The 26,893-nt window shown below is 34.1% G+C and overlaps 1 protein-coding gene across 4 annotated transcripts in view; it reads left to right on the top strand.

Moving 5' to 3' along the window:
• The window catches only part of LONRF2 (LON peptidase N-terminal domain and ring finger 2), an 80,201-nt gene that overhangs the window by 22,384 nt on the left and 30,924 nt on the right, over positions 1-26,893 (top strand). For all 4 annotated transcript variants that reach the window (XM_031959143.1, XM_031959141.1, XM_031959142.1 and 1 more), the window contains exon 2: positions 25,258-25,376. In XM_031959143.1, coding sequence (XP_031815003.1) covers positions 25,258-25,376 — 119 coding nt within the window. The remainder of the gene's footprint in view (positions 1-25,257; positions 25,377-26,893) is intronic.

Genomic DNA, 26,893 nt, shown 5'->3' with positions numbered 1-26,893 from the left:
CCTTTCACAGAATAACGTTTTTAGAAAATTGAAGGAAATGGTAATTTTCAATTTATCAAACTAGTGAAAAATATTTTTGTTTTCTCGTTCAAATTGATGGACCTATGAAATCCATCCACAGTGGATCCTCCTTAAGAACTCTTATTTCAGATACAAAGACAAGCCCAATCACAGAAAGCTTAAACAAATGTCCAAGATGAATGGGTTTTAGGGTAGCTGGGATCCAAACTTAAGTCTTCTGTGCACTCTGTATCATGATTAAATCACATGGAAAGGAGAAAACTTTGAGCAAAGGGATTCTGTTTGAAAATTAATTCGTAAATCAAGATTTGGAATTCTGATCTTCTTTCTCCTTAGAAAATAATGTTGCATATATTTGATAGTGTTAATAAGGAAGCTAGACTTAAGCTTTCTTGCTTAAAGGCAGAGAATAATAGAGAAATGACAGGAAATGGTAGAGACAGCCTCAAAGTATTTAGAGGATATTTGTAAATCAGCTATTTGTAAGTTGAAGGCTGTGTGATATTAGAAAAATTATTCAATTTCTTTTATATTTTGAAATCTTTATTATTAAATAGGTTGGAAATGAAAGAAAAATGTGTTGACGCCTCCTTTTTCATTCAGTTAGGAACATCTATTGAAACTATTCATAATTTCCAGTCTTTCCTCTCTTTTTAGAATTTCCCCCTTTTTATGATAGACACATACAATTTTTGTATTTGTCAGCTAATTGAGAGAACTTCAAAATGAGCCCCCAAAATATATAGTACAATTATCCTTTACACATCATGACTTTGTTTTTTGTGGTTTCAGTATATTATGGGTTGACAATTAAATTAAATGGAAATATTTGGGAATTTTGTGGAAGACATGATACATAAAAGTCAGCAGATAACACAAAAAGTTTACAAAATCAGAAATGCATAAAACATGTATGGTATTGCATAATATACCTACTTTTATCTTTTAATACCATAATTCACATTTATTCTCTGATATGAAGGGAGGGCCAAACAGTTCTATATGAATTTTCCAGATTATGGGGGAATCCATGCCCCTTACCCTCTTGATGTGGAAGAGGATAACTGTAGTAGCCCACAAAGAAGGGTGTGGTAATGTTTTGATTGAATATAAAAAGCTAGCTTTGGCTTTGGTTTTATCACTCACAAGCAAAGCTTAAAGCCTAGAAGTCTTTGTTAGCATCTGAAAATAATTCAAGAATTTAAAAAAGCTTATTTAGAGATTTCCCTTAATTTTTATTAGACAACTATTATTGTTGCTATGGTGTAATTTTCTCAAATGTTAAGTCTCTTTCTTTATAGGAGAAGCAAACATTGCATTTTAAATTATTAGCTTTATGTTATTTGCAGTCTTAGCATGGCAATTTCAGTAAAGATTGTTGAATAAAGATATTCAAAGATTTAATTTATTGTGGATGAACTGTATTTCACAGAGCTTTAAATTATTATGCTTTTGGTTTTTTAAAAATTATATTTAAAAAATCAAACAGTAGTTCAATTTATTCTTTGACTATCTATTTAATTGTATTTATAGGTGCTGAGTAGTAGTTTTGCCAAACATTCTAAAGAAATTTTTATTTATAATTTTATTTTTTAAGGAATTTTATGTTCTTAGAATGCTCCTTTCTCTTGTCTCAGATCTCTACTAAAAGGTAATAAAAGAATTTGTTTAAAGCAGAAGTTCTTAACCTTTTTTTTTTGTATGTCATATAACTTCTCAGAATAATCTTTTTAAATGCTTAAAATACATAGAATTGCAAAGGACACAAAATATGTTGAAATAGTTATCAATATATTTTTAAAAATAAATTCCTAGATACCAGGTTAAAAACCTCAAGTTTAAAGGAGCATTTAACTTTTCTATATATAGGGTTCAGTGAGCCCTTGAATTTTTTTTCTTGGAAAAACTAAAAAGTGTGTTAAGAGGAAGAATGCTAGGAAAGAATGATTAGACCAAAGATTGTTTTTCGTTTTTAATTTTTGCTTAATGAGAGGCATCATGGTATCTTGAAATGAACATTGAGCTTTGAGTGAGGGGTAACCTAGGTTTTCAAATACTATTCCTGACCCTAGCTGTGTAATCTGTTCATCACTGTGAGTCTCAGTTTCCTTATCTGTAAAATGGAGAAAATAATATAGGTAATACCTACCTCAGAAGATTGTTATAAAGATCAAATGAGATCATGTCTGTAAAATGCTTTGCAGTCCTTATTCCTGTGCAAATGTCAGCTGCTATTAATATCAAGAAGGGAAATGAGCTCATCATGTTCCCAGCTGGTGAATAGGCCTATGTTGCAGAACTCTTGAGACTCATAGTTAGGTCTGATGCACAGCTTCTGTGGGATTGAATTGAATTCTGACGTGTAGGTACACATTAGGTTTTTTCTCTCTGATCCCATTCCCATAGGATCTCTGGGTTATAGAATCATGGACAATTCCTAAAATATGCACAGAAGCACAGTGGTTATGGGGGGAATGCATGGGTCCCAGAAACATCCTAAGGATGGAGATACTGTTCTATCCCAGATAAAGTACTTCATCATTTCTACCTATTAAATGATTATTTTTTATCTATTTCTGTCTATTAATTGATCATCTATATCATTGTGCTAAGAAGTTGTGACAAATTAAAAAAAATTAAGATGCCATCTACCTTCCAAAATTATTATTATGGTTGGAGAGATGTTTGTAAGTGTGCCTTATATATGTGAAGTAACTTACAATTTTAAAATGTTGACACATTTTTCTATTTTATCTGAATGCATGGAGAAAGAACTACAATGCTAGGCTAACTGGGACAGTAAATTCTATAGAAGTTCATTTTGAAGGAGAGAACATTTCCAATGAAGTGTTAATGAGAATATTCACAGAAGAAGTAGAGTTTGAGCTGAGCCCTATAAGATAAGTGGTATTTAAACAATTGGGAAACAAAAGTTGAAGGGGAAAGTGGAGAAAATTGGGAAAGTATAAGGCATGTCTACTCAGAGCCAAACAATTATGCCTTCCATGCTTCCCCCACCCCCCCATCCTAATCCAGATTTTTCGTATTTTACATTTGGACAACTATAAAGTAATTTTATCTCCCTCTATTTTCTCCAGTCCTTAAATCTGTCTTAGATTATTCTTTATAAAACACATTACAGAATTTTATTTCACTCTCCACAGTCAAAATATATTCAAAGATTCCCTTGTGGCTATTCTTTTGTGAAGTCATTCAATTGTGTCTGACTCTTCCTGATCCCCTGTGGACTATACATAGCATGGCAGACTCTTCTAGCTGTTTCTCAAAATCTTCATCCATGACATTCTCTGCTGTATTTTTTTCATATGATTTTAGATGGTTTTTAATTTGTTCTGAAAATTGTATGTTCAAATCCTTTTACCATTTATCAATTGAGGACTGTCTTATATTCTTAATATACATTTTAGAAATTCTCTATATTTTAGGAATGAGACTTTTGTCAGAAACACTGACTAAAAAAATTTTTTTTGCATTCATACTTCCTTCTGCATTCAGTGTACTTTTCTTTCTCATCCCTTTATTATATTTATGACATTTCCTTAAATTCCTGTCTATGCATTATTCCTTCTAGCTGTCCTTTTAGTGATAGAATTCTAAGAATTACAAGTATCATTTTCCCTTGTAGTTATGTAAATAGTTTTATCTCTATTGAAGAACCTTTTGTTTTCTTTTCCCTTTTAAAAATCTTTTAATGCTTCTCTTGGATCTTGATATTTGGAGATCAAATTTTGTGTTTTATTCTGGTCTTCTCCTTATGAAAGCTTAAAAGCCTTCTATTTCATTAAGTGATTGTTTTTCCCTTGATGTATTGTGCTTCATTTTGCCAGGTAAGTAATTCTTGTTTTTAGTGTTAGCTCCTTTTCCTTTTGTAATACTACGTTCCATGATCTTTGATCTTTCAATGTTGTAGCTGCCAAGTCCTGTGTAATCCTGATTGTGACTTCTCGATATTTGAATTGTTTCTTTCTAGTCTCTTACAGTATTTTTTTAACCTGACTTAATAGTCCTGAAATTTGACTATAATGCTCCTTGGAGTTTTTATTTTGGGATCTTTTTCCTGATGTGATCTTGAGGGATACTTTCAGTGCCTATTTTAACCTCCCATTCCAGGATATCAAGGTAATTTTCCTTGACATTTTCTTGAAAGGCGTTGTCCAGGTCCCCCTTTTAATTATGGCTTTCATGTAGTCCAATAATTATTGACAGTCCATCTCCCACTAGTTTGCTAAGATGGACTTGCTAGAATATTTATGTTCTGCACTGTGCTCCTGTTTTACCCAAGTGAGACAGTTATTTTCTTGCCGGTCTTCCAGGTTTCTTGGGCTCAAAGATTGTTTCTCACCATCTTTTTTGTTGGTGTGCCATCTTATAGATGTTTGGAGATGAATATTGGAAAGTTATGGCAGTTTACTGCTTAGATTGCCATATTGGCTCCTGTAAGAATGGCAATATAGATTTCTATGCTTAATGGAATATGTCTTATCTGTTATGAACTGATGGACTCTTAAGTGCAGATTGAAGCATGTTTTCACTTTCTTAATTTTTCATGCTTTTCTTTTTAAGTAACAGCTAGTAGGAAAATATTTTGTGTGACTTCACATGTATGAGTATCATATTTCTTGATTTCTCAATGGATCAAGTAGGATCTAGAAGGAGGAAAGAATTTAGAACTCAAAAATAAAAAGAAAAGATTTAAAAAAATCTTAGGTGCATCCTCAAGGCTATCTTTTTGTCTCCATCATTAAGACACTATTCCATTTATAACAGCTTTTCCATACTTCTTCATTCCTCAAACATTCTATATCTCTTCCTCCTTCCACTATCATCTAAGAAACTCTTTGCCTCATATTGCTCTGAAAAAAGAGGCCATTCAGTAAAGTTCCTCTTTTCTCTTTCTCCTCGATTCACATCTCTCAGGTGTTTTCTGTTAGTATTTCCTCCTTCATCTCTGTCTCACATGAAGAAATAGCTTTTCTCCTTGTCAATGTAAACTTCTACTTGCCAAAGGTTTCTTTTCCAATAGATTCTCCCTCCATCATCCCCACTCTCTTTCTTCAGTCTCCTTGTTAAATATGCTTGTGCTTCCCCCTTCCTCCAGCTGCCCTTAATTGATCCATGCATCTCTTAAGCTCATCACATGTCTCTCCTTCTTTTTATGGCTAAACTCTAAAAAGGTTATTTACATTATTCAGTGCCTCCATTTCCTTTCCTCTCACTTGTGTCTACAGGCTCCTTCTGACCTCATCACTGAACTTAAAACTTTTCTCCAAAGGTATTAAAAGTTGGCCAGATCTAATGACCTTATCTTAATTCTTATCCTTGAAGTACTTGACACTTTTGATCACTTTCTTCTTTCTAGATTTTTGAGATAGTATTCCTTCCTGGTTCTGCTTTTACCTCCTCAGGGTCCTTTGCTGGATCTCCAGGTTGGTCGCCTTGTTTTAGCCAGTGGTGTCCTACAAGCTCTATAAGCCCTCTTGTCTCTCCCTCTACTATTTCACTTGTTGATCTTATGGCTTCACTATGTTGATCTGCTGGCTTCAGTTATTATCTCTGTGCTAATGAATTTTAGATCTGGTTATTCAGCCCCAATCTCTCTGTTGACCTTCAGCCATGTATCTCCAGTTTACCTTTCAGACATCTTGATTTGGATGTCCTAAGATGTCTTAAAACTCAACACATCAAAAAATGTACTCCTCTATCCCTAATTCCCTGTTGTTATGGCAGACAGTACCATCCTCCTAATCATCCAGGCTCCCAACCTGGCTATTTTCTTTGACTCCTCCCTGCTGCATTCCCATGCTTTGTTGCTAAGACCTGGCAGTTTTTGCCAGCAGATGTTGCAACCTCTGACCCAGCCACCACCCTAAAGGCACCTTGCCCTTGGGCAAGCCTTCTAGCTGGTTCTTTGCTACAAGCCTCTCCCCACTTTAGCCCTTCCTCCTCTCAGTAACCAGCACAACTCTGACCACACCACATTCCAATTCAATTAACTCCCTATCACCTCCAGAATCAAATATAAAATTCTCTGTCATTCAAAGCCCTCTATAACATCCTTCCTGTATCCCTCTCTTTCTAGTATTCTTACATATTACACCCCTCCTATGATCCAGTGACATTGTCCTCTTTTTTTATTTGCATACAACCATCTGTCTCCTGACAGGCTATTTTCTCTTGCTTGTCTTCCCACTTTGTCCTTATCAATGCTTCTTGCCTTTCCTAGCTTCTGTTAAGTCTCAGTTAAAATCCTTCTTTCTTCCCTTAATTCTAGTGCCTTCCTTTGGCTAAATAATTTATTCAGTTTGTAGCTTGTTTGTACCTAGCTGTATGTTGTTTTCCTTATTGGACCGCAAACTCATTGAAAGACATTTTGTAAAAGTTGTGAAATACAAGTTTTGCTAGAGAAGTTTAGTTGTTAAGCATTGTATACAAATTAGTATTCTATGGGTTACGGACAACTAGATTGTTCTTTACTTTTTAAAAAATATATTTTCTTATTCTACCAATGACATGTTCACTGTTTTTTGTTTATTTTTAAAGTTTTGAGTTCCAAATTCTATCCCTTTTTTCCTCTCCCCATGATGATAAGCAGTCATGACGGGGTAGAGCCAAGTTTGCGGAGAAGCCAGAAAGTTGTCTGAACTCTTCCTACTTCCCTCAAAAACAACGCTAAATCAAAAAACTCTTGATGTGTGTGACAATCCCCCAAAATTTGGAATGAAACAATTTTTCAGCTTTAGATATCTTGGAAGGACTTCAAGGAAAGTATTACTGGGTAAAAGAGGACCATGACCCAGTGCAGGCAATTTAGGAGGAAGACTCTTAGCCAGAGTACTGACCAGCAGCAGAAGCTCCTCTTCCCTGGCTCAGCAGGGCAGTGACTTAGCAGGCCAACTGTGAGCCCCAGAAGTCCCAGGCATAACAGGCAGGATTGGGCCAGACCAATCCAGCTCATTGCAAAAAATGGCAGCACCTCCGACCCAATTAAAGATCCCTGTCCACCTGCAAAAGTAGTCTCCCCTATGTCCTAGGACATTTTAAAAATGAGCAAAAAATCAAAAAGAGCCCTGAAATCATAGAAAGCTACTGTGGTGACAGGAAGATCAGAATTATGTGTGCCATCATGTAAAACATTTCTTATTTTAGTCATTTTGTATAAGAAGACAAAGAAAAAAAGAATGAAAGAAAAAGTGAAAAAGCATGCTTCATTCAATCTGTATTCAAAAATATCAGTTCTTTCTTTGGAGGCAGATAGTATGCTTCATCATTAGATTAGTCTTTTGGGATTATCTTGTATCATTGTATCATTCAGAATAGCTAAGTCATTCACAATTCTATATTATACAGTATTGCTTTTACTGTGTATGTACTCCTAATTCTGCTTACTTCACTTTGCATTGATATATGTAAGCCTTTTCAGATTTTTCTGAAATAATTCTGCTTGTCATTTTTTAATAGCACAATATTCTATCAAAATCATAGATCCCAATCTTTCAATCATTTGCCAATTGGTGGGTATCCCCTGATTTCCAATTCTTAGTCACTCCCCTAAATGAGCTGCTGTAAATATTTTTGAACATGTCTTTCCCCTTTATTTGGATGTCTTTGGGATATAGACCTAGACATGACTATTACTGAATCAAAGTATACACACTTCATAAACCTTTGGACATAATTCCAAATTGCTCTTCAGAATGTACCTCCGGCAAAAGTGTCCCACTTTTCCTATATCCCCTCCAATATCTGTCATTTTCCTTTTGCCATTCTGATAGATAAGAAATATCTCAGAGTTGTTTTACTTTGCATTTTTATAATCAATAGTGATTTAAAACATTTTTTTCAAAAAACTAGATAGCTTTAATTTCTTTGTTTGAAAACTGGCTGCTCATATGATTTTTATCAGTTGGGGAATGACTTGTATTTTTATAAATTAGTCTTAGTTATCTATTTATTTGAGTAATTAGGCCTTTATCAACTCCCCCCCCCCTTTTTTTTTCTGCTTTCCTTATATTTTTTTGGTTATATCAGTTCACTCTCTTGTTTGACCATAAATTCTAATCTTATCCAACATCTGACATACTACTATATGCTCTTTTAATTTGTTTATGGTATCACTCTTTAAATGTAAATTATGTACCAATTTTGACCTTATCTTGGTATGTGATCTGAAATGTTGCTCTATATCTAGTTTTCTGCCATATTCTTTTCCAGTTTTCCCAGCCGTTTTTGTCAAATAATAAATAATGAGTTTTTGTATCAAAAGCTTGGATCTTTGGATTTATTATACACTGGATTACTGTGGTCATTTACTATGACTTAATTTGTACCTAATTATTTCATTGATCCCACCACTGCTTCTTAGCCAGTACCACATTATTTTTGCTAATTACTGCTTTTTAATACAGTTTGATATCTGGTTATGACTAGACTGCCTTCTTTTCTTTTTTTTACCCCCCCATTCATTCCCTTTGATAATCCTTGACCTTTTCGTCTTCCAGATGAATTTTCTTACTGTTTTTTTCTAGATCTATAAAATAATTTTTGGTTGTTATTTGATTGATATGACACCAAATAGATTAATTTAAGTAGAATATATGGACTTAGCTTACCCAGAAACAATTGTTATTTTCCCATTTGTTTAGATTTGACTTGCTTTATTAGTCCTGTTTATATAGTCTGGGTTTGTCTTGGCAGGTAGACTCCCTATTTTTTATATAGTTTACAGTTTTTTTAAAAATGAAATTTCTCCATCTTTCCCTGCTGGGATTTGTTGATATTACATAGAAATGCTAACAATTTCTGTGAATTTATTTTGTGTCTTGCTACTTTGTTAAATTAATAAATAATTTCAAATAGTTTTCAGTTGATTCTTTTAAGTATACCACCCTATCATCTGCAGAGATATTTTTTGTTTCCTCATTGCCTATTCTGATTACTTCATTTTCTTTTTCTTATTACTGTAGCTAACATTTCTAGTCGCAATATTAAATAGTAGAGGTGATAATGGGCATCATTGCTTCACCTCTGACTGTATTGTTCCCATTACAGATAATGCTTGCGGATGGTTTTAAATAAATATTACTTATCATTTTAAGCTATTTCACTTATTCCTATGTTCTTTATTCTTTTTTTTTTTAATAGAATGGGTATTATATTTTTTCAAAGGCTTCTGCATTTTTGAGATAATCATTTAGTTTCTTTGGGTTTTGTTATTCAGTAATGCTGATAGTTTTCTTAACATTGAAGAAATTACTGAAACAGTTAATTTTCTACCTTAATTCTAATAAACTGTTGAACTGTGAATTCATCCAACTATTCTGAAAAACAATTTGGAATTATGAAGGGGGAAAAGGTGACTAAAATAACCATCATTCTCATTGCTCCAAAGAGAGGTCAAAGATAGAAAAGTTCTATACAACTAAATATACCAAATAATCAGAGTAATAAAGATCTGGAAATAAAACGAGTATACAGTAATTAGAGAATGGCTAAAGGAGATGTGGTTAAGAAATCACTGTGCCATAAGAGAGACAAAATAAATGTGACAAAATGTTTATTAATGGATGTAGAGTGATGGAAGCAGAACCAGAAAAAAAAGTACACTAACTGCAACAAAATAAATGTATGGTAAAATAAACAAAACAAAATTGAATTCTATAATTTTAATGACCAAATTTGGTCCTAGAGAAAAGATGAGGAAATTTGAACCTGTCTTCATTTTAGGGGGTGAAAAAAATAAAAAATTGTGGGTGTGAAATGTTGTTTATGTGTGGGATAGGAATATGTATTTGACACCTCTGATGAACTATTTCATTTTAATCTTTGTAACAAAGGATGACCTGAGAAAAGGAGGTGTGGGGCATTTTTGAAAATTAACTATGATGCGAAAATGAAGAGTAGGTAAAATATAAATTCTGTATGGAATTTAAACAGAAACAATGACTGGTCTTGCAAAGTGTTATACATTTGGTTTGAAACCAAACACTCCCTGTTCCCACAAAAAAGAAGGAAGGGGCAAAAGATTAAAGAAAATACTTTATCCTAAATAGTAAACTTGACTTTTGAAAGAACTCTCTAGAACTTCTCTTGTCAGAATGTAAGAGTGTAGAAGGAACCTTCATGAAACTTTCACAAATTCCTCTCCAAACAACTTGTAAATCACCTCAGAACTCATTTGGGAACATAGATAGAAACAGCTTTTCAGCACAGGAGCAAAGATTTATCTCTCTAGGGTGGAAGGGTAGTGAGGTCTGAGAGTAGCTGGAGGCCAGCATGGTAGGGCTCTAAACCTAGGGCAGTCCCACCAGGAAGGCCCCTGGTCCACAAACCTGCAGCCTTCTAGGCAGGTCAGCAGTCAGTGCAGCACAGCAAAGACCCACCCCTGGGCCCTAGCCCTAGTATGAGGCACTAGCCATTGCTGACTGGTAAAAAAAACCTTGTGCCCAGAGCCCTTCCTTAGAGAAGCCCTGTTTCCATGACAACCCAGCAGCAGGGTCTCAGCAACATGATACCTCCACCTGGAATAACCTATAGAAAGACTTTTCCATAGCAATTCATCTGTGAGAACATGCCAGGGTGCAGGTCAACTGAGAAGGAGCCCTACCTACAAAAATGGTTGCTGAAACCCAAAACAGAAAGAAAATTAAAGAATATTTTTCCTAATGAATATTGATGAAAATTTTTTTAAATGAAATACTAGTAAAGAGATTACAGTAATATATCACAGGCAGAGTGTTGTTACTCAGTTAGCATAAGTATGCTTAATTTCTTTGCTACTTTCAAGTTTACTGAATATTTCTTTCAAAACAACTCTAAAAGACATTATTATCTGTAGAGGGCTACAGATAGTGGGGGAACTCTGGGTAAGGTCTAAGACCCTTCTGCCCAGAGGGAACCTGCTGACAATGTCTGCTTTGGCTTCCCATCTCCCCTAAGGGTTCTCGGCCTTCCTGAGAAGTCAGGGAGGGTATGATCCACCTCCCTTTGGTGTTCTCCTTCTTCCTGAGAAGTCAAGGGAGGTCAGGACCACCTGTGTTCTACTTGAAGCAAGGGATACTTCCAAGTAAAGAGAGGTATTTACATATCAGTAGCAGAGTGTTTATAGTTAGCACTTGGATAGTGTGATATGGTGTTGTAATGGGTTTACAGTTGGCACATGCTCAGTGTGCTGTAGTGATGTAATGGTGCTAAGGTATTTAAGGGCTGAGAGGACTTAAAATAAATGGACTCCATCTTTGACCAAGGACTTGGGCTGGTCCTGAGGTCCTCCAGAGATCTAGTCCAGACGTTATCTTTTGGCACCCCAGCATGTGGGGGCTCTAGAAAGGATACTACAATTGTCTCTCAATTTAGCTTTGTCTCCAACTAATGATATTATGCCCATTTTTTGGATGAAGAAATGGAGGCTTAGTGAGATTATATTTTGCTTTTTGCAGGTGTTCTTTGGAGAGGAGAAGAAATAGATAAAAGCCAACAATCTTAGCATTTATACCTTAATATTAAAGACAGCTAAAAGATCTAAGAAAAAGTTGTGATGTAATTTTATTTTGTTATTTCATCAAGAATACCTCTTGAGTGAAGAGCACCCAGAAAATGCTGTAACTAAATCCAGAGTAAAAATTATTTATATAATAACAAAAGAGAAAACTCATTTATTTTTCCATTTTCTAGGATGTTAGGACCTAGGACTTTTGTTTTCTAGGATGTTTTGAGATGTAACCAGCTTGTTCACCTTTCCTCTCCTAATTCAATGCATGTTTATTTAGTTTTATCTCTTGCCCAGTTGATGTTGAAAAATGAGTTGTAAAGCGAACAACCTGATTCAGCAATAACTCTCAGCTTTAGTTTAGGGAAAAATAATATGAAACTCAAGCTAAGTTTTGATCTTTGTCACTAATTGCTTATGTGACTTTGGGTAAGACACTTAATCTTGTTACTCTTTATTTGCAAGATGGGAAAGGAGGAATCAGCTGTTTATTCATCATGTTTTTCAGAGTTGTGAGTCTAGAAGGAAATCTTAAAGCCATCTAAGTATGAGACTCTCATGTGGAACTATGAAATAATAGGTCCCAACAGTAAATGAACATATCTGAATTTCAGTAGGACTTTTCTTTCAAGTTGACATTCAGACCATTAATAGCTACTCTTTGGGTCTGAACATACAATCTATTTGAAATCCATCTTATTGTATACGCTCATCTGTCTCACATATTAAACTTTTCCATAAGAATGTCATGAGAAGAGACCCTAAGATTTACAGCCGAGTACAACTAAAACATCAACAACGAATCTCCAAACAATTTCTCCTTTACATTACATAGTCGTCTTGTTTTGATGTTTACCTTAAAGAGATTTGCAAATTCAGGACATTATTTAAAACAGAATTTGCTTTATGATTTCACAAATAATTTTTAGATTTAGCAAAAAAGTTTTCAATATGTCTTAATTGTTCTTCCTTTCTGATTCCTTATTAGATATTTTAATAGATATAGCTTAATTTTCTCTTCACATTTAGACATTAGTTGTATTTTTGTATAAGTATGAACAACATACTTGCTTTGTCTGAATTGTAGAATATTGTGGTAAAGGGAGTAATGTATATAATAAAGCTAGAAAGGTAGATTGGGACCAGATTGTGAAGGGCTTTAAATACTAAACAGAGTCTGTATTTGATCTCTGAAGTAATGGGAAATAATTGGAGTCTGAAAATTAATGGGAGTGTGGTTATGGGTATGTGTAATAGACTTGCATTTTAGGAAAAATACTTTGGCTAGGAGTGGGGGAAAGACTTGAGAGGTAGGGAAATCAATTAGAGAGAAAAGACTATTTCAGTATTCCAAATAAGAAATTATTTAAGACTTACAATAATATAGTGACTTTATGAGTGGAGAGAAAAGGATAATTGTGAGATTCTGTGAAGGTAGAATAAACAAGATTTGTCAACTGCTTAGATATATGGGGAAAGGGAAGAATTGACATTAATTGAGATTGCAAAACTGGCTGGGGAAAAGGGTGATAACACCTTGGATAGAACTAGGAAAATTCAGAAGAAGATCTATCTGTGGGTATGGGAAGATTATATGAAATCCGCAGTATAGATTGAAATATATCTATACTTGCTCATTGAATGGCACTTAGCCTGTCCCATTTAAAACAAAAAGGAGAGAATTAGCCTCTTAATGCAGTGAACATTGCCCAAGGACCTGAGATGAAAAGGATGTCCCTGTGGAGTGGAAGAGAATACTGGGGAGCTGGATGGAGTTTTCCCAATGCTGCTGCTCTTAATGTCACAGCAAAGTTATAATTGCCTTGAGGGTCTGAAACCTCCAAAAGAGAGAAGAATATGACTATGCAGGGTGATAGGAGCAGGTCAAGGAGAAGGCAGAATGTTGAGCTGTAATTATCTACTTTGTGCTAGATACCACGTTGCTGTATTGCAGACAGAGCCTATTTGGGGAGAGTAAAATGAAACTCACCTCAGTCTGTTTGGTTATATACTTCTTGGGGTCTTAACTTTGGGAACTCCTAGTCTAACTGATTTTGATAATAGTTGTTCATAAGATACATTCTTCATAAGCCTGCTTCAAAGTAATCCTCGATTCTTCTCTTTTCCTCATCTTTGATAGTCATTTCGTTGCTAGAACCTATTGATTCTGTTGCCATAGCAACTTTCATCTGTCTACTTTTTTTTTAACTTTTAAGTTTACTTAAAATTCCCTCCAACCTGTGCTATTATAATAGTCCTCTAGTTGCTCTTCCTACTTTCATACTCTCCACTCTATTGCTTACACATAAAGTTGTCCAAAAAGTTGTCCAAATAATCTGCTTAATAAGATGCAAGTCTAACCAGGTCATTCTCCTTGAAAGCCTTTAGTAATGTTCTATTAGTTTTATACTAAAATACAAATTCCTTGGCTCATGTTGAAAAATATACTATAAACTGGCAGCATTTTTTCCAGTTCTCTTTTTATCTATAGTATCTAGAATAATTTCTTGTTTGATTAAATTGAAATTTGAAAGTTCTTTCAGTGTTCTTGGATATAATCTGTCTAGTTGGGATGACTTGTCTCATTGAAAGATGCCTTTTTTTAAAAAAAAATCATTTTAAATTTCAGGTCCTTATTAAGTATTGATGGTGTAACCTTGAGTCTTAAGGTAATTTTCCTTGTAAGAGATAACAAAAGTAAAGTAAAAATTGAGTAGTTCTGCCTTCTTTCTGACATGTTATCTATCACCCCTTCTTTTTTCCTTCACATTATAATATTTTATTTTTTCCAATTATGTGTAAAGATAATTTTCAACATTCACTTTTGTAAGATTTTGAGTTCATTTTTTTTCTTCCTCCTTTCCTTCTCCCCTCTCTCCAGATAGCAAACTAGCTGGTGTGGGTTATATATGTGCCAATAATTTTTATTTTTTTATTTTTATTTTTATTTTTTTTATTATAGTAACTTTTTATTGACAGAATCCATGCCTGGGTAATTTTTTTTTACAACATTATCCCTTGCACTCACTTCTGTTCCGATTTTTCCCTCCACCCTCCACCCCTCCCTAGATGGCAAGCAGTCCTATATTGTTGAATATGTCCTAGTATATCCTAGATACAATGTAGTGTGCAGATCCAAACAGTTTTCTTGTTGCACAGGGAGAATTGGATTCAGAAGGTAAAGTCCGGAAGAAAAACAAAAATGCAAACAGTTTACATTCATTTCCCAGTGTTTTTGTTTTCCTTTAGTGTAGTCTTCTTCCATCATTGATCAATTGAAACTGAATTAGGTCTCTTTGTCAAAAATCCACTTCCATCAGATTACATCTTCATACAGTATCGTTGTTGGCGTATATAATGATCTTGGTTCTGCTCATTTCATTAGCATCAGTTCATAATTCTCTCCAAGCTTCTCTGTATTCATATTGCTGTTCATTTGGTACAGAACAATAATATTCCATAACATTCATATACCACAATTTACCCAACCATTCTCCAATTGATGGGCAGCCACTAAGTTTCCAGCTTCTAGCCACTACAAACAGGGCTGCCACAAACATTTTGCACATACAGGTCCCATTCCTCTTTAGTATCTCCTTGGGGGCATAAGCCCAGTAGAAACACTGCTGGGTCAAAGGGTATGCACAGTTTGATAACTTTTGGGCATAATTCCATATTGCTCTCCAGAATGGTTGGATTGTTCACAGCTCCCGCTCCACCAACAATGTATCAGTGTCCCAGTTTTCCCATCCCTTCAACACTCATCATTATTTTTCCTGTCATCTTAGCGAATCTGACAGGTGTTGGTGGTATCTCAGGTTGTCTAATTTGCATTTCTCTGATTAATAATGATTTGGAACACTCTTTCATATGAGTGTAATGATTTTAATTTCATCATCTGAAATTGTTGTTCATATCCTTTGACCATTTATCAATTGGAGAATGGCTTGGTTTCTTATAAAATTAGAGTCAGCTGTCTATATATTTTGGAAATGAGGCCTTTATCAGAACCTTAACTGTGAAGATGTTTTCCCAGTTTGTTCTTCCTTCTAATCTTGTTTACATTAGTTTTGTTTGTACAGAAGCTTTTAATTTGATGTAATCAGAATTTTCTATTTTGTGATCAATAATGGTCTCTAGTTGTCTTTAGTCACAAATTTCTTCCTCTTCCACAAGTCTGGCGATAAACTATCCTTTGTTCCTCCAATTTGTTTATAATCTCGTTCTTTATGCTAAATCATGGACCCATTTTGATCTTATTCTTGGTATATGGTTGTTAAGTGTGGGTCCATGCCTAATTTCTGATACTAATTTCCAGTTATCCCAGCAGTTTTGTCAAATAATGAATTCTTATCCCAAAGTGAGGATCTTGGGTTTGTCAAACACTAAATTGCTATGTTGACTATTCTGTCTTGTGAACCTAACCTGTTCCCATCAACTAATCTATTTCTTAGCCAATCCAAATGGTTTTGGTGACTGCTGCTATAATATAGTTTTAGGTCAGGTACAGCTAGGCCACCTTCATTTGATTATTTTTCATTAATTCTTTTGAGATTCTTGACCTTTTATTATTCCATATGAATTTTGTTATTTTTCTAGATCATTAAAATATTTTCTTGAAGTCTGATTGGTATAGCACTGGAATAAATAGATTAGTTTAGGATTATTGTCATCTTTATTATATTTTGCCTATCCAGGAGCATTGATATTTTCAATTGTTTAAGTCTGACTTTATTTGTGTGGAAAGTTTTTGTAATTTAGCTCATATAATTCTGACTTTCCTTTGGTAGATAGATTCCCAAATATTTTATGCTGTACTGTTATTCTGAATAAATTTCTCTTTATCTCTTGCTGTTGGATTTTTGTTGGTGATGTATAAAAATGCTGAGGATTTATGGGGATTTATTTTATAATCTGCAACTTTGCTAAAGTTATGGATTATTTCTAATAGCTTTGTAGCATCTCTAGGGTTCTCGTATACCATCTATCATCTGCAAAGGTGATGGTTTGGTTTCCTCACTGCCTATTCAGTTCCTTTAATCTCTTTCTAGACTCTTATTGCCGAGGCTAGTGTTTCTAATACAATATTGAATAGTAATGGGCAGTGGGCAACCTTTTCCACTCCAGATCTTACGGGAAAGATTCCAGTTTTAGCCATTGCATATGATGCTTACTGATGGTTTTAAATATATGCTCCTGACTATTTTAGAAAAGTCCATTTTTCCTATACTCTCAAGTGTTTTTATTAGGGAATGGATGTTGGATTTTATCAAATGCTTTTCTGCATCTATTGAGATGATCATATGGTTTTTTGGTTTGCTTATTGATATGTCAATTATGCTTAGTTTTCTAATATTGAACCAGCCCTGCATTCCTGCATAAATCCTACTTGATCATGTTTATCCTGTGGATGATTTTCTGTAATCTTTTGCTAATATTTTATTTAAGATTTTAGCATCGATGTTCATTAAAGTTTCTATAATTTTCTTTCTCTGTTTTCCAGCTACCTGGTTTGGGTATCATACCATGTTGTTCGTAAAAGGAGTTTGGTAGAATCCTTCAGTCCCTATTTTTCAAATGTTTATATAGCATTAGGGGTTAATGTTCTTTAAATGTTTGGTGAATTCACATTAATCCATTTGGTCCTGGGGATTTTTACTTAGGGAGTTGGTTAATGCTTGTTCTTTTCTTTTTCTAGGATGGGACTGTTTGGATATTTACTTCTTCCTCTGTTAATCTGGCAAGCTATATTTTTGAAGATATTCTTCCATTTCATTTGTTGTCAATTTATTGCCATAAAAGTTAAAAAGTAATTCTAATTGCTCTAATTTCCTCTTCATCAGTGGTAGGTTCTCCTTTTCATTTTAAGACTCAATTTGATTTTCCTCTTTCCTTTTTTAATCAGATTTTAGGTTTGTCTATTTTGTTGGTTTTCATAGACCAACTCTTGGTTTATTAATTAATTCAATAGTTTTTTACTTTCAATTTATTGATCTCTCCTTTATTTTAAATTTCAAGTTTAGTGTTTGACTGGGGTTTAATTTGTTCCTTTTCTAGCATTTTAGTTGTAAGGCCAATTCGTTGACCTTCTCTTTCTCTGCTTTATGCGTAAGCCTCTAGAGATTGAAATTTCCCTTATTACCGATTTCGCATCCCACACATTTTGATATGATGTCTCATTGTCATTTTCTTGGGTTGAGTTATAATTATGTCTATGTTTGCTGTTTCACCCAATCTTCTTTTATGAGATTATTTAGTTTCAATTATTTTTGGTCTATTTTCCCCTCTTTTTATTTGAGTTAATTTTTTATTGCATTGTGGTTAGAAAAGGATGCATTCACTATTTCTGTTACTGCATTTGAGCTTAGGGTTTTTATGTCTAATTATGGTCTATTTTGTATGGTTCCATGAACTGCTGAAAGAAAGTTGTACTCCTTTCTGTCTCCATTTCATTTCTCAGAGGTCTATCATATCTAACTTTTCTAATTTATTTACCTCTTTGATTCTTTCTTATTTATTTTGTGATTTGATTTATCTAATTCGAGAGTGCAAGGTTGAGATCTCCCACTATTATAGTTTGCTATCTATTTTTCTTGCAGCTCTCTTAATTTCTCTTTAGTTAGATCTACCACTTGGTGCATATATGTTTAATATTGATTTGCTTTCATTATTTATGCTACCCTTTAGCAAGATTGTGCCTTTCTTATCTCTTTTAATTAGATCAATTTTGTTTTGCTTGATCTGAGATCAGGATGCTACCCTGCTTTTGACTTCACCTGAAGCATAGTAGATTTCCCATCCTTTTACCTTATTCTGCATGTATCTCCCTGCTTCAATTGTGTTTCCTTAAACCAATATTTGGGATTCCTTTAATCCATTCTTGCTAATCGCTTCCTCTTTATGGGGATTTACCCGTTCCATTTATGGTTAAAATTACCAATTCTGGTTTACTTGCCATCTTGTTAACCCTATTTAGTTTTTCTCCCTTTCCCATTACCCCCTTCTATTAAACATGAGACCATGGCTTCTCACAGCCTCTTTTTAAGGTATCCTCCTCCCCACCTTGGTTCCTCCTATCTTCTCCTTTCCTCTCGGTTTCTGTTCCCTTCTGCTAGCTTATTCCTTTCCTTTTCACTTTTCCTTCTCACTTTTCAATGAGATGGGAAGTTTCAATTTGAATTGTCTTTTTTTTCTCTTAAAAAGTCAATTCTTATGGCGTAAAATACCCTAATCATCCCTCCATTCTTTCTCTCAGATATAAAGAGTTTCCTTTGCCTCTTTGGAGATATGTACCCCCAGTTTCCTTTCGTCAATTCTTTCACCCTGATTTTAGAACAAAATCATGTATTTTTACATCTTTCAAATATAGTTCCAAATTTTTTACCTTTGGTTTTCTTGAGTTTATATTTGCAGATCCTTCTTTTAGTTCTGTTTTTCAAAAAATAGGTGAATTCATTTTTGTTAATGACATTTTTCCCTGAAAAGATGCTCATTCTGCTGGATAGTTATTTTGGTTGCATCCGGTTTTGCCTTTGGAATATCATATTCCAGCCTTGATCTTTAATGTGGATGCTGCTAATCTTGGGTGATCTTATGTGACTCCTTATATTTGAATTGGTTTTTCCTTGGTAATTTTCCTTGTTTGAGGTTCTGGCATTTGCTATTTTCTTGGTGTTTTGATTTTGGGATCCTTTCTGGGGATCGGAATCTTTCAATGTCTTTTACCCTCTGTTTCTTGACTTCTGGGCGTTCTTGATAATTTCCTGGAAAATAGTGTCAGGCTCTTTTTTTCATCGTATTTTTCTGGGGTCCAATGATTCTCAGATTGTCTCTCCTAGACCTGTTTCCAGGTCTGTTGTTTTCCCAGAAGTATTTCACATTTTCTCCATTGTTTGGTTTTGGTCTTGCTGTGATTCTTTCTTGTCTCCTCAGTCATTCAGTTCCATTTGTTCTATTTTATTTTCAGTGAAGTGTTTTCTTCACTCACTTTTTATATCTTTTCTAATTGTCCAATTTGTTTCTATGGAATGTTTTTCCATTTTAGCCATTTTATTCTTTAGAGCTATTTTCTGTTTCCAGTTCACTAATCCTATTTTTTCAAGGATTTGATTTCTTTATCCACTCTGTCTTAAATAGTGGAATGACTTCTCAACTCTCTTGCCAAGCCTCCCTCTCCTTTTCCCATTTTTCTTGTAACTCTCTTGTGAGAGCCTTTTAATTTCTTCTATGAGATTCATCTGTGCTGAGGACAGATGATCTCCTCCTATGAGATTCACCTGAAGATAATCTGTTTTTAGTCTCCTCAGGGTTTTGGGGTCTGTCTCTCTCCTATAAAAGCTTTCAATGGTTAAAGTCCTTTTCAAATTTTTGCTCATTTTGTCGAGAAGAATCAGAGCAAACTAGCAAAGAAAAAAAGGAAAAAAACACAAATGGAATCTGCTTTTTTTGGGGGGGGCTGGGTGGCGCGACCCTCACAGACTGCGGGGCAGGAGGCACCTAGCAGGATGTGCTCGCCTGCGCTCTGAGACTCTGAGGCTGGGCGCTGTGGGGAGGGGTGGCTGGTCCCAAGGAACTCCAGCTGTTTGGGGTTGTATTCTTCACCCCTCAGTGTTTTAGCTTCTCTGCTGGGCTACTGACTTGGTGCCAGAGCAAAGTATCCAATCCTGTGGTGAAGCTCTCCCCGCAGAGACGGCTGAGATCACACCCAACCCCTCCGGTCTGCTTGGCTGTGAGCTGCCTGCTGAGCTCCCTGCTGCTGCTGCCCTCAGCCTGTGCCCGATCTAAAACCATCCGCCTCGGGCAAAACAGACCTTTGCTGGCGAATCTCAAGGATGTCTTCTCTTGTAACTGTTGTGGGGTTTTTTCAGTCAGGCATTAATTCAGAGGCTTGTCATGAGATGGATTCTGAGAGAAAACGCGGAGCTTACACAGCTGTGTGTCTCCTCGCCATCATCTTGGCCGGAAGTCGTGCCAATAATTTTTAACATTTCCATAGTAATCATGTTGTATCACTTTTTCTTGGTCTTACCTCTAACATAGCCAAGCACTAGGTTTCAAAGAAAACTCTAACTCATTCAAGGCTTTAGCATTTCTGACATTTTTATAAAATTACAAGTCCCTATGTTAGATTTATCTTAACTTGCCATTTTTCCCCTGTCTTTGGTACATATCATAAAAATTTAAGTTCATCAGTAAGTAATCTATGGAGGTGCACATCTTGATGGAGATAGCCCAAGAGCTTGAATGAAAGAGCTGTGAGAGTGGCAGTCCTTCTAGCTCATGACTATCATCATAGAAAACAAAACCTATGGCAATGTAGCCTAGCAGCTACATCTACTGAAAACTCAGGAAGCAAAGTTCTTAGCATGTTCAAATGATTCAACATCAGAAATGATATTGTGTCAATGGAAATGACAGTAAAAAAGAGGTTATTACTATCTATCTGCTTTATGCTGCCCTTTAAGGACAATGGAATATTTTCATCTGACCTTACATTTGGGTTGCTTCACTAGACTGAGCTCTATAAGAGCTGGGACTCTTTTTTTTTTTTTTTTTTTTTTCCACCGCAGCACTTAGCAAATGTTTCACACAAAGTAAGCACTTAATAAATGCTTCCTTCATTAATTCATTTAGATAACTCTCTCATTTTCACTTAGAATCATTTAAATGTATCACAGTAGTTTTTTTTTTTTTAATTATTTACTTAAAACTAAATGCAAAATAAGAAAATAATAGAAAAAGGAAAAATAAAAAATGTCATGTGCTCAGCAGAATGACAGGAAGAATTTGAAAATATGTAACTATATTTACATTTCAAGAAAACATGAGTGAGTTGTCCTTAGTTTTTGAAAAGGACCAAATGACATCATTGTGTTAGAATCGAGTTACAGTGTATCTGACTGTGGCTAATCAGATTAATACATGTTTGGAAAGTCCAAATGAACATTTGGGATAACTTCTCTAATTTTGCATATTTCACATTTCCTTTGGGCTAATAAATTCTGCGTTGCTCATAGAACACAGCACCTTCTCTGATGAGGACATGCCATGTGGATCCTGTACTAGTGCCTCCCATGTCATACATTTGATTCTAAAGTTCTTAAGATGCCTTGAGAGTGTCTTTGTATCACTTTTTCTGATCACCTTATGAGTGCCTGCCCTGTGTGAGTTCTCCATTAAAAATATTCAAGAAAATATATAATAGTAAAAGATATTGTATTCATAACTGTCCATCTTTTCTTTGCTTCCTTGTAGATTATTCTTCTGTTCTCTGCTGTGTACTTTTTATTTTACTCCTTTTTCCCTTTTCATTCTTCCCACCTCTCCTAAGTAGACTATTGTTAAACATGGAGATGTGTGTGTGTGTATACATACATATATACAGTATACAAAGCAGTATATGTCTTTTATATAAAAGACATATACTGCTTTGCATACTTATACACATTCACATATAAGCATTTAAACACACATAGACATGGACTAGAAAAGACAATGTAGTTGATATATAATGTAGATTTCTCTCTTGATTGAGTCTTTAAATTTGATTTTATCTGAGATCACTAGCCCTACTTTTTTTTCTAATAAATTCTATTCCTGATTCTTGTTATTGTATTTGTGTATATCTCTTATTTCCTATCCCTATTAACTCTTCTGTTTTAGTTCTAATCCTTAACTTCCCCCACCCATGAATCCCTCCTTCATCTTCTCCCCTGACCCCTTTCCTCTCCCTTTATCCCATCCCTATTAATCTGCATAAGTTATCCCACTCATTAACATAACATTCTGGTTTTCTTGCATGTCCACATTCCTTTCTATCTTGCAGGCTGAGGGCTCTTTATCAGGGCCTAGCTGACATCTCTTAATATAACACTTAGTCTCTGAATATGGCCTTAGTTAATTTATGAGGTAGTTTTAGTAAGTGACCTCTATGTTTTCTTTATATACTCTTAATTCCTATTTTCTAATTATTATTTTACATTGAGTACTTAGATAATTTCTTATGACACTACTGATAGGGTGGTCATGGTGACCATAACAAGATAAAATTTTAACACAAGCTGCTATTCTCTAAAATGGTTCATCAGATTTTTAAAAATAGAACTATTACTTTGGAGAATATGTGTGTGTACATGTACATACATGTATATATGTGTGTATATATATATATAATATACATACACACCCTATCTATTCACCAAATATATAAAATATATCTATTTGTCCTATAAACATATATCTATTATATACACGTGTGTGTGTATGTATTACTATTTGAATTTGCATGTAATTGAATACATTAATACTGGGCATGATCCCCATGTAAATCCAAGGTTGGCAAACTATGACCGTCATACCAAGTCTGGCCCAATTCTGTTTTTGTATGACCTTTGAGAGAAGATTGATTTTTAGACTTTTTTTAATGATTGAAGATAATCAATAGAAAAATAAAATTAACATTTCATTTTCAATAAATGAAGATTTATTAAAACATAATTTCATTTGTTCCTTTACTATTGTGACTCTCTGCTTTCATCTGCAGTGGGAGAATTGAGTAGTTGTAAGTCCATATGTGGTACTCTGATTGTTTCCCATTGCTGTTTGTTGTATTACAAATTCCACTGATGCAGTTATAGCTCCAGTCTTTCAAGTGCCAGATGTAGCATTGTTACTTTTTTTTTTATTACCAGTACATACCCATCATGTTAAAAATATTTTTATTATTTCTCATATTTTTATTTATAATTTTAAAAGGTCAATGCCAATTTGAAATTTTTTTGAATAAAAAATTGCCTCAGCCACTATTATCAAGCATCAAACACTGAATAGCTTTGGAAATTAGCTTTTGCTTGAAGATTTGAGAATGTTTCTAAATAAGTTCAACATAAAAATTGCAAGGCAAAATGGTGCTTATATGTGAAGTTTATATTTTTTAAAGTAACTTAGTATGACAGCTAATGTTGTTTGAATCATAAATAATGTCATTGTGTTTTTTGTTTGTTTGTTTGTCTTAATGAAATTTCCATTGCCAGATTGCCATTCCCACACAAATTGGCAGCATATATATTTGCTGAGCTCAAACTACAATTCCACTAGCATTTCTCGGACCTTTACGCATTCAAAAGAAATTTCCATATTTCAAAATTCATTTAATTGTGCAGTTGAGGAGCTTCTACTTAACATTCAACATAAAATAATTATTTTGCAACATAATGACATGCCAAAAAACAAATATCAAGAGAAGAATCTAATAAAACCCTATAAATGCCTTCCAAGTGATTAATTTGCTTAATTAAAATCATATGCTCATATATTAATATTTGGCAGTATCTATCTTGTGTAAATCTTTAATATTGATGATGAGACATTGGAGACGCTGCACAGGTTTGCCCACTGTAGTGTGCTTATATCTAAGAAGGGGCTATACTCTTATGAACAAAGCAGAAGCAAAGTAGCACAAAGGAAAGGTAAGATGTGCAAATCCAGAGACATCTTCATCCTGATGTTCAGAAGGACTATTTGTGCCCAACTTGTGGTAGAGTCTTCTGAGCTCATAGAGATTTATTTGATCATCCATAGTCAGACATACTGTATCTTATGCCAACATTATGATGTCCTTATTCTTCCTCTGTGTGAAGATATTTCAAATATATAAAATTTCATTACAAATCAACATTAACAGATAAACATTTGCAATTGATTTTAAGGATAGGGAGTCCTAACTTTGAAGCTGTAGTAAGGGAAATATCCTAAAAGAATGAATTTCATTCTTATAGTATATACCTGTGTTACAAAGAATTATACATAGTTATCATTATATATTGAATTTCATTTAAAAAGTTATGGAAATGTGTTGTCTTTCGATTTATGTGTCTTTTCAAGTTTTAATTCTTTGTTGCTAAGTTTAATCAAATTACATTCCCAGATAAAGAGGCATAGTCCTCATTTCAGTTTTAAAAGTTGGCATACATATTACAGTGAGAAAAAAGTAGAGTTATTAAGGAGAGTCCATATAATGACGGATTTACCATATAATGTCTTGGTTTTTGCTACTTTTCTTTAATAATTATCTAACTAATTAAAACACTTTTTGAATGTTGTCAGTACACAGAAAAAAAGGCTTTGTATCACTGCCATTGTTACCATTGTGAGAGTATGTCTGTAGTAGTAGATGAGCAATTCTTAGTAACATCCCCATCTTCCTACCCATTTGAAGGACAAGTAGAGGAAGGGAAATTTTTTTTTCCCACTCTCATGTGGAAGAATTTTCTGTTTTATTTTCTGTTTGCAAGAGAAAATCAGGTTTATTCTATGTAGGGAAACAAATTAAGTCATCAATGCTATGAATATCTCAGATATACTTTTTGACAATCTCTTGCGAGTTATTTTGTCTATATTGATTTAAACTATTTCATAGTTTAAATTGTTTTAGCTAAGGTATCTGTAGTGGAAAATTCACTTTGGCCACTGAGCTGAAGTCTTGAATATTTGTGTGTGTTTATAGTATATACTTTCTGATATCTTAAGTCTGTTTATGGATATCTGAAAAAAAATTGATATAAAAACTTCCTAATTACACTGCCCAAATGCTCACTAAGGGAATATGTACAATTGACGATGGATAGCAAGAATTCTTTTCTTAATGTTTATTTTCTAGATTTTGTAGAAGATTTTCAGGTACTTTAGAATAAACATTTAAATCTTTTCTTTTCTTTTTTTTTAAATTACAGCTCCTGGTGACAGTTTGTTAATAGTACAACGAGCAGAATTATTCACAGTCATGAAGAAATATAATCAAGCCCTTCATGATGCAGATGCAGTTTGCAGAAGTAAACCTCTATGGCCAAAGGTAATCTTTCTTATTTTTGAATGAAAAGTAATAGGTTTATCTGCAAGAGAAACAGTACTTTTGTCTAGGGAAACTTTTTAAAAAGAGACATAAGTGTTATTAAGTATATATGGACACTAGCAATTTCAGTATAATTACACAAGTATCTTCATGAATAATTATGCTTTTACTAATGAAGTTAAAATATATAGTCTTGGCCTTCCTAGGAACTTTAATATGTCACTAATTTGGACAGATACTAAATAACGTACGGATAAGTGGATAAATATTAGTCAACTATAATCTCTAAACAAAGTAAGTGTTTTTTGTGGAATGGTAAGTGAAGAAGTATAGTAGGAATTTTATGTTTAAGTAGAGTAGCTGCTTTTATAAGTTTAAGTGTAAAGGTTAATAATTTTGAAGTATGACATTTATAGATTGTACATCTGCATTGTAGACAGGTTTAAATAAAGGAAAAAATGATTAAGAAAAACAAAATAGAGAAAGTGTTAATGAAAATGTTTGATTTTGGTCCCCAGATCTTATAAGTAAGGAAATTAGAATTTTCCCCACACTGGCACAAAAAGGAACATAATCATAAATAATAGTCTAACAATAGTAATTTAAATTAGGCTCAATAGATTTAAGTAAGCTAAAGATGGAAATGCATAGAAACTTTCTGAACTTATTATTTAGAGGTTCTCTAATATCTGTCTATATTTTGATTCTTAAACTAAAAAAGTTACTGTTCTCCTGTCATTTAAGAAATACCAACTGGTATTGTAAAAAGAAGCCTGGATTTGTGGTCATAGGCCTACCTAGATTCAAATCCTGCCTCAAATAATTAGTACCGCTGTGATGGATCACAGGAGATAAATCACTTAACTTTTCTGGTCCTCCATTTCTTTACTATAAAATGAGATTGAACTAGATGGCCATCGATATTTCTTACAGATCAGTCTATGATCTTGTTAATTTAACCAAATACTTTTTCTCTCTTTTATTTTCTATTCTTGGGAATTGTGCATATCAATCACATGGACTAAGGCAAACAAATTGAGATGTAGCAATTGTTTTCAGAACCCAATAGCACATAGCTAGTAAGTGGTAGGCTAGAATTTGAACTCAGATGACTTCTAAGTACAGTGCTTGTTCCAGTGTGCCATGTGGCCTTCCTTCTTACTTTCCTTTAATTGCATTTCTATTTAAATAAAATTGTCTCTTGTTTTAGGCTTGAAAGACTCAGGTGACAAATGTGGACTTAGAAGTGTATCTAATGATAAATTCAAATTCTCCTCTATGCTTTCATTTCATGATTTAATGAAGTTGAAGAAGCCATGTTCAGAAGAGAATGTGGAACTATCTATAATTAGAGATATAGGCTCAGGGGGATTAGATTTAACTATCAAATAATCAGATCAGTTCATGGAGGTAGCAATTGAATCTTTAGTTAGGGTCAATTTGGTAATATATGATGTTCTGTCATGATAACTTGCTTTCTTTGGGGTTCATCTTACGATTCATAGCTAGTAAAGAAA

The sequence above is a fragment of the Sarcophilus harrisii genome, chromosome 3 (assembly GCF_902635505.1).
Source record: "Sarcophilus harrisii chromosome 3, mSarHar1.11, whole genome shotgun sequence".
Classification (NCBI taxonomy): Eukaryota; Metazoa; Chordata; class Mammalia; order Dasyuromorphia; family Dasyuridae; genus Sarcophilus; species Sarcophilus harrisii.
This window is presented reverse-complemented; position numbering and strand designations above follow the sequence as displayed.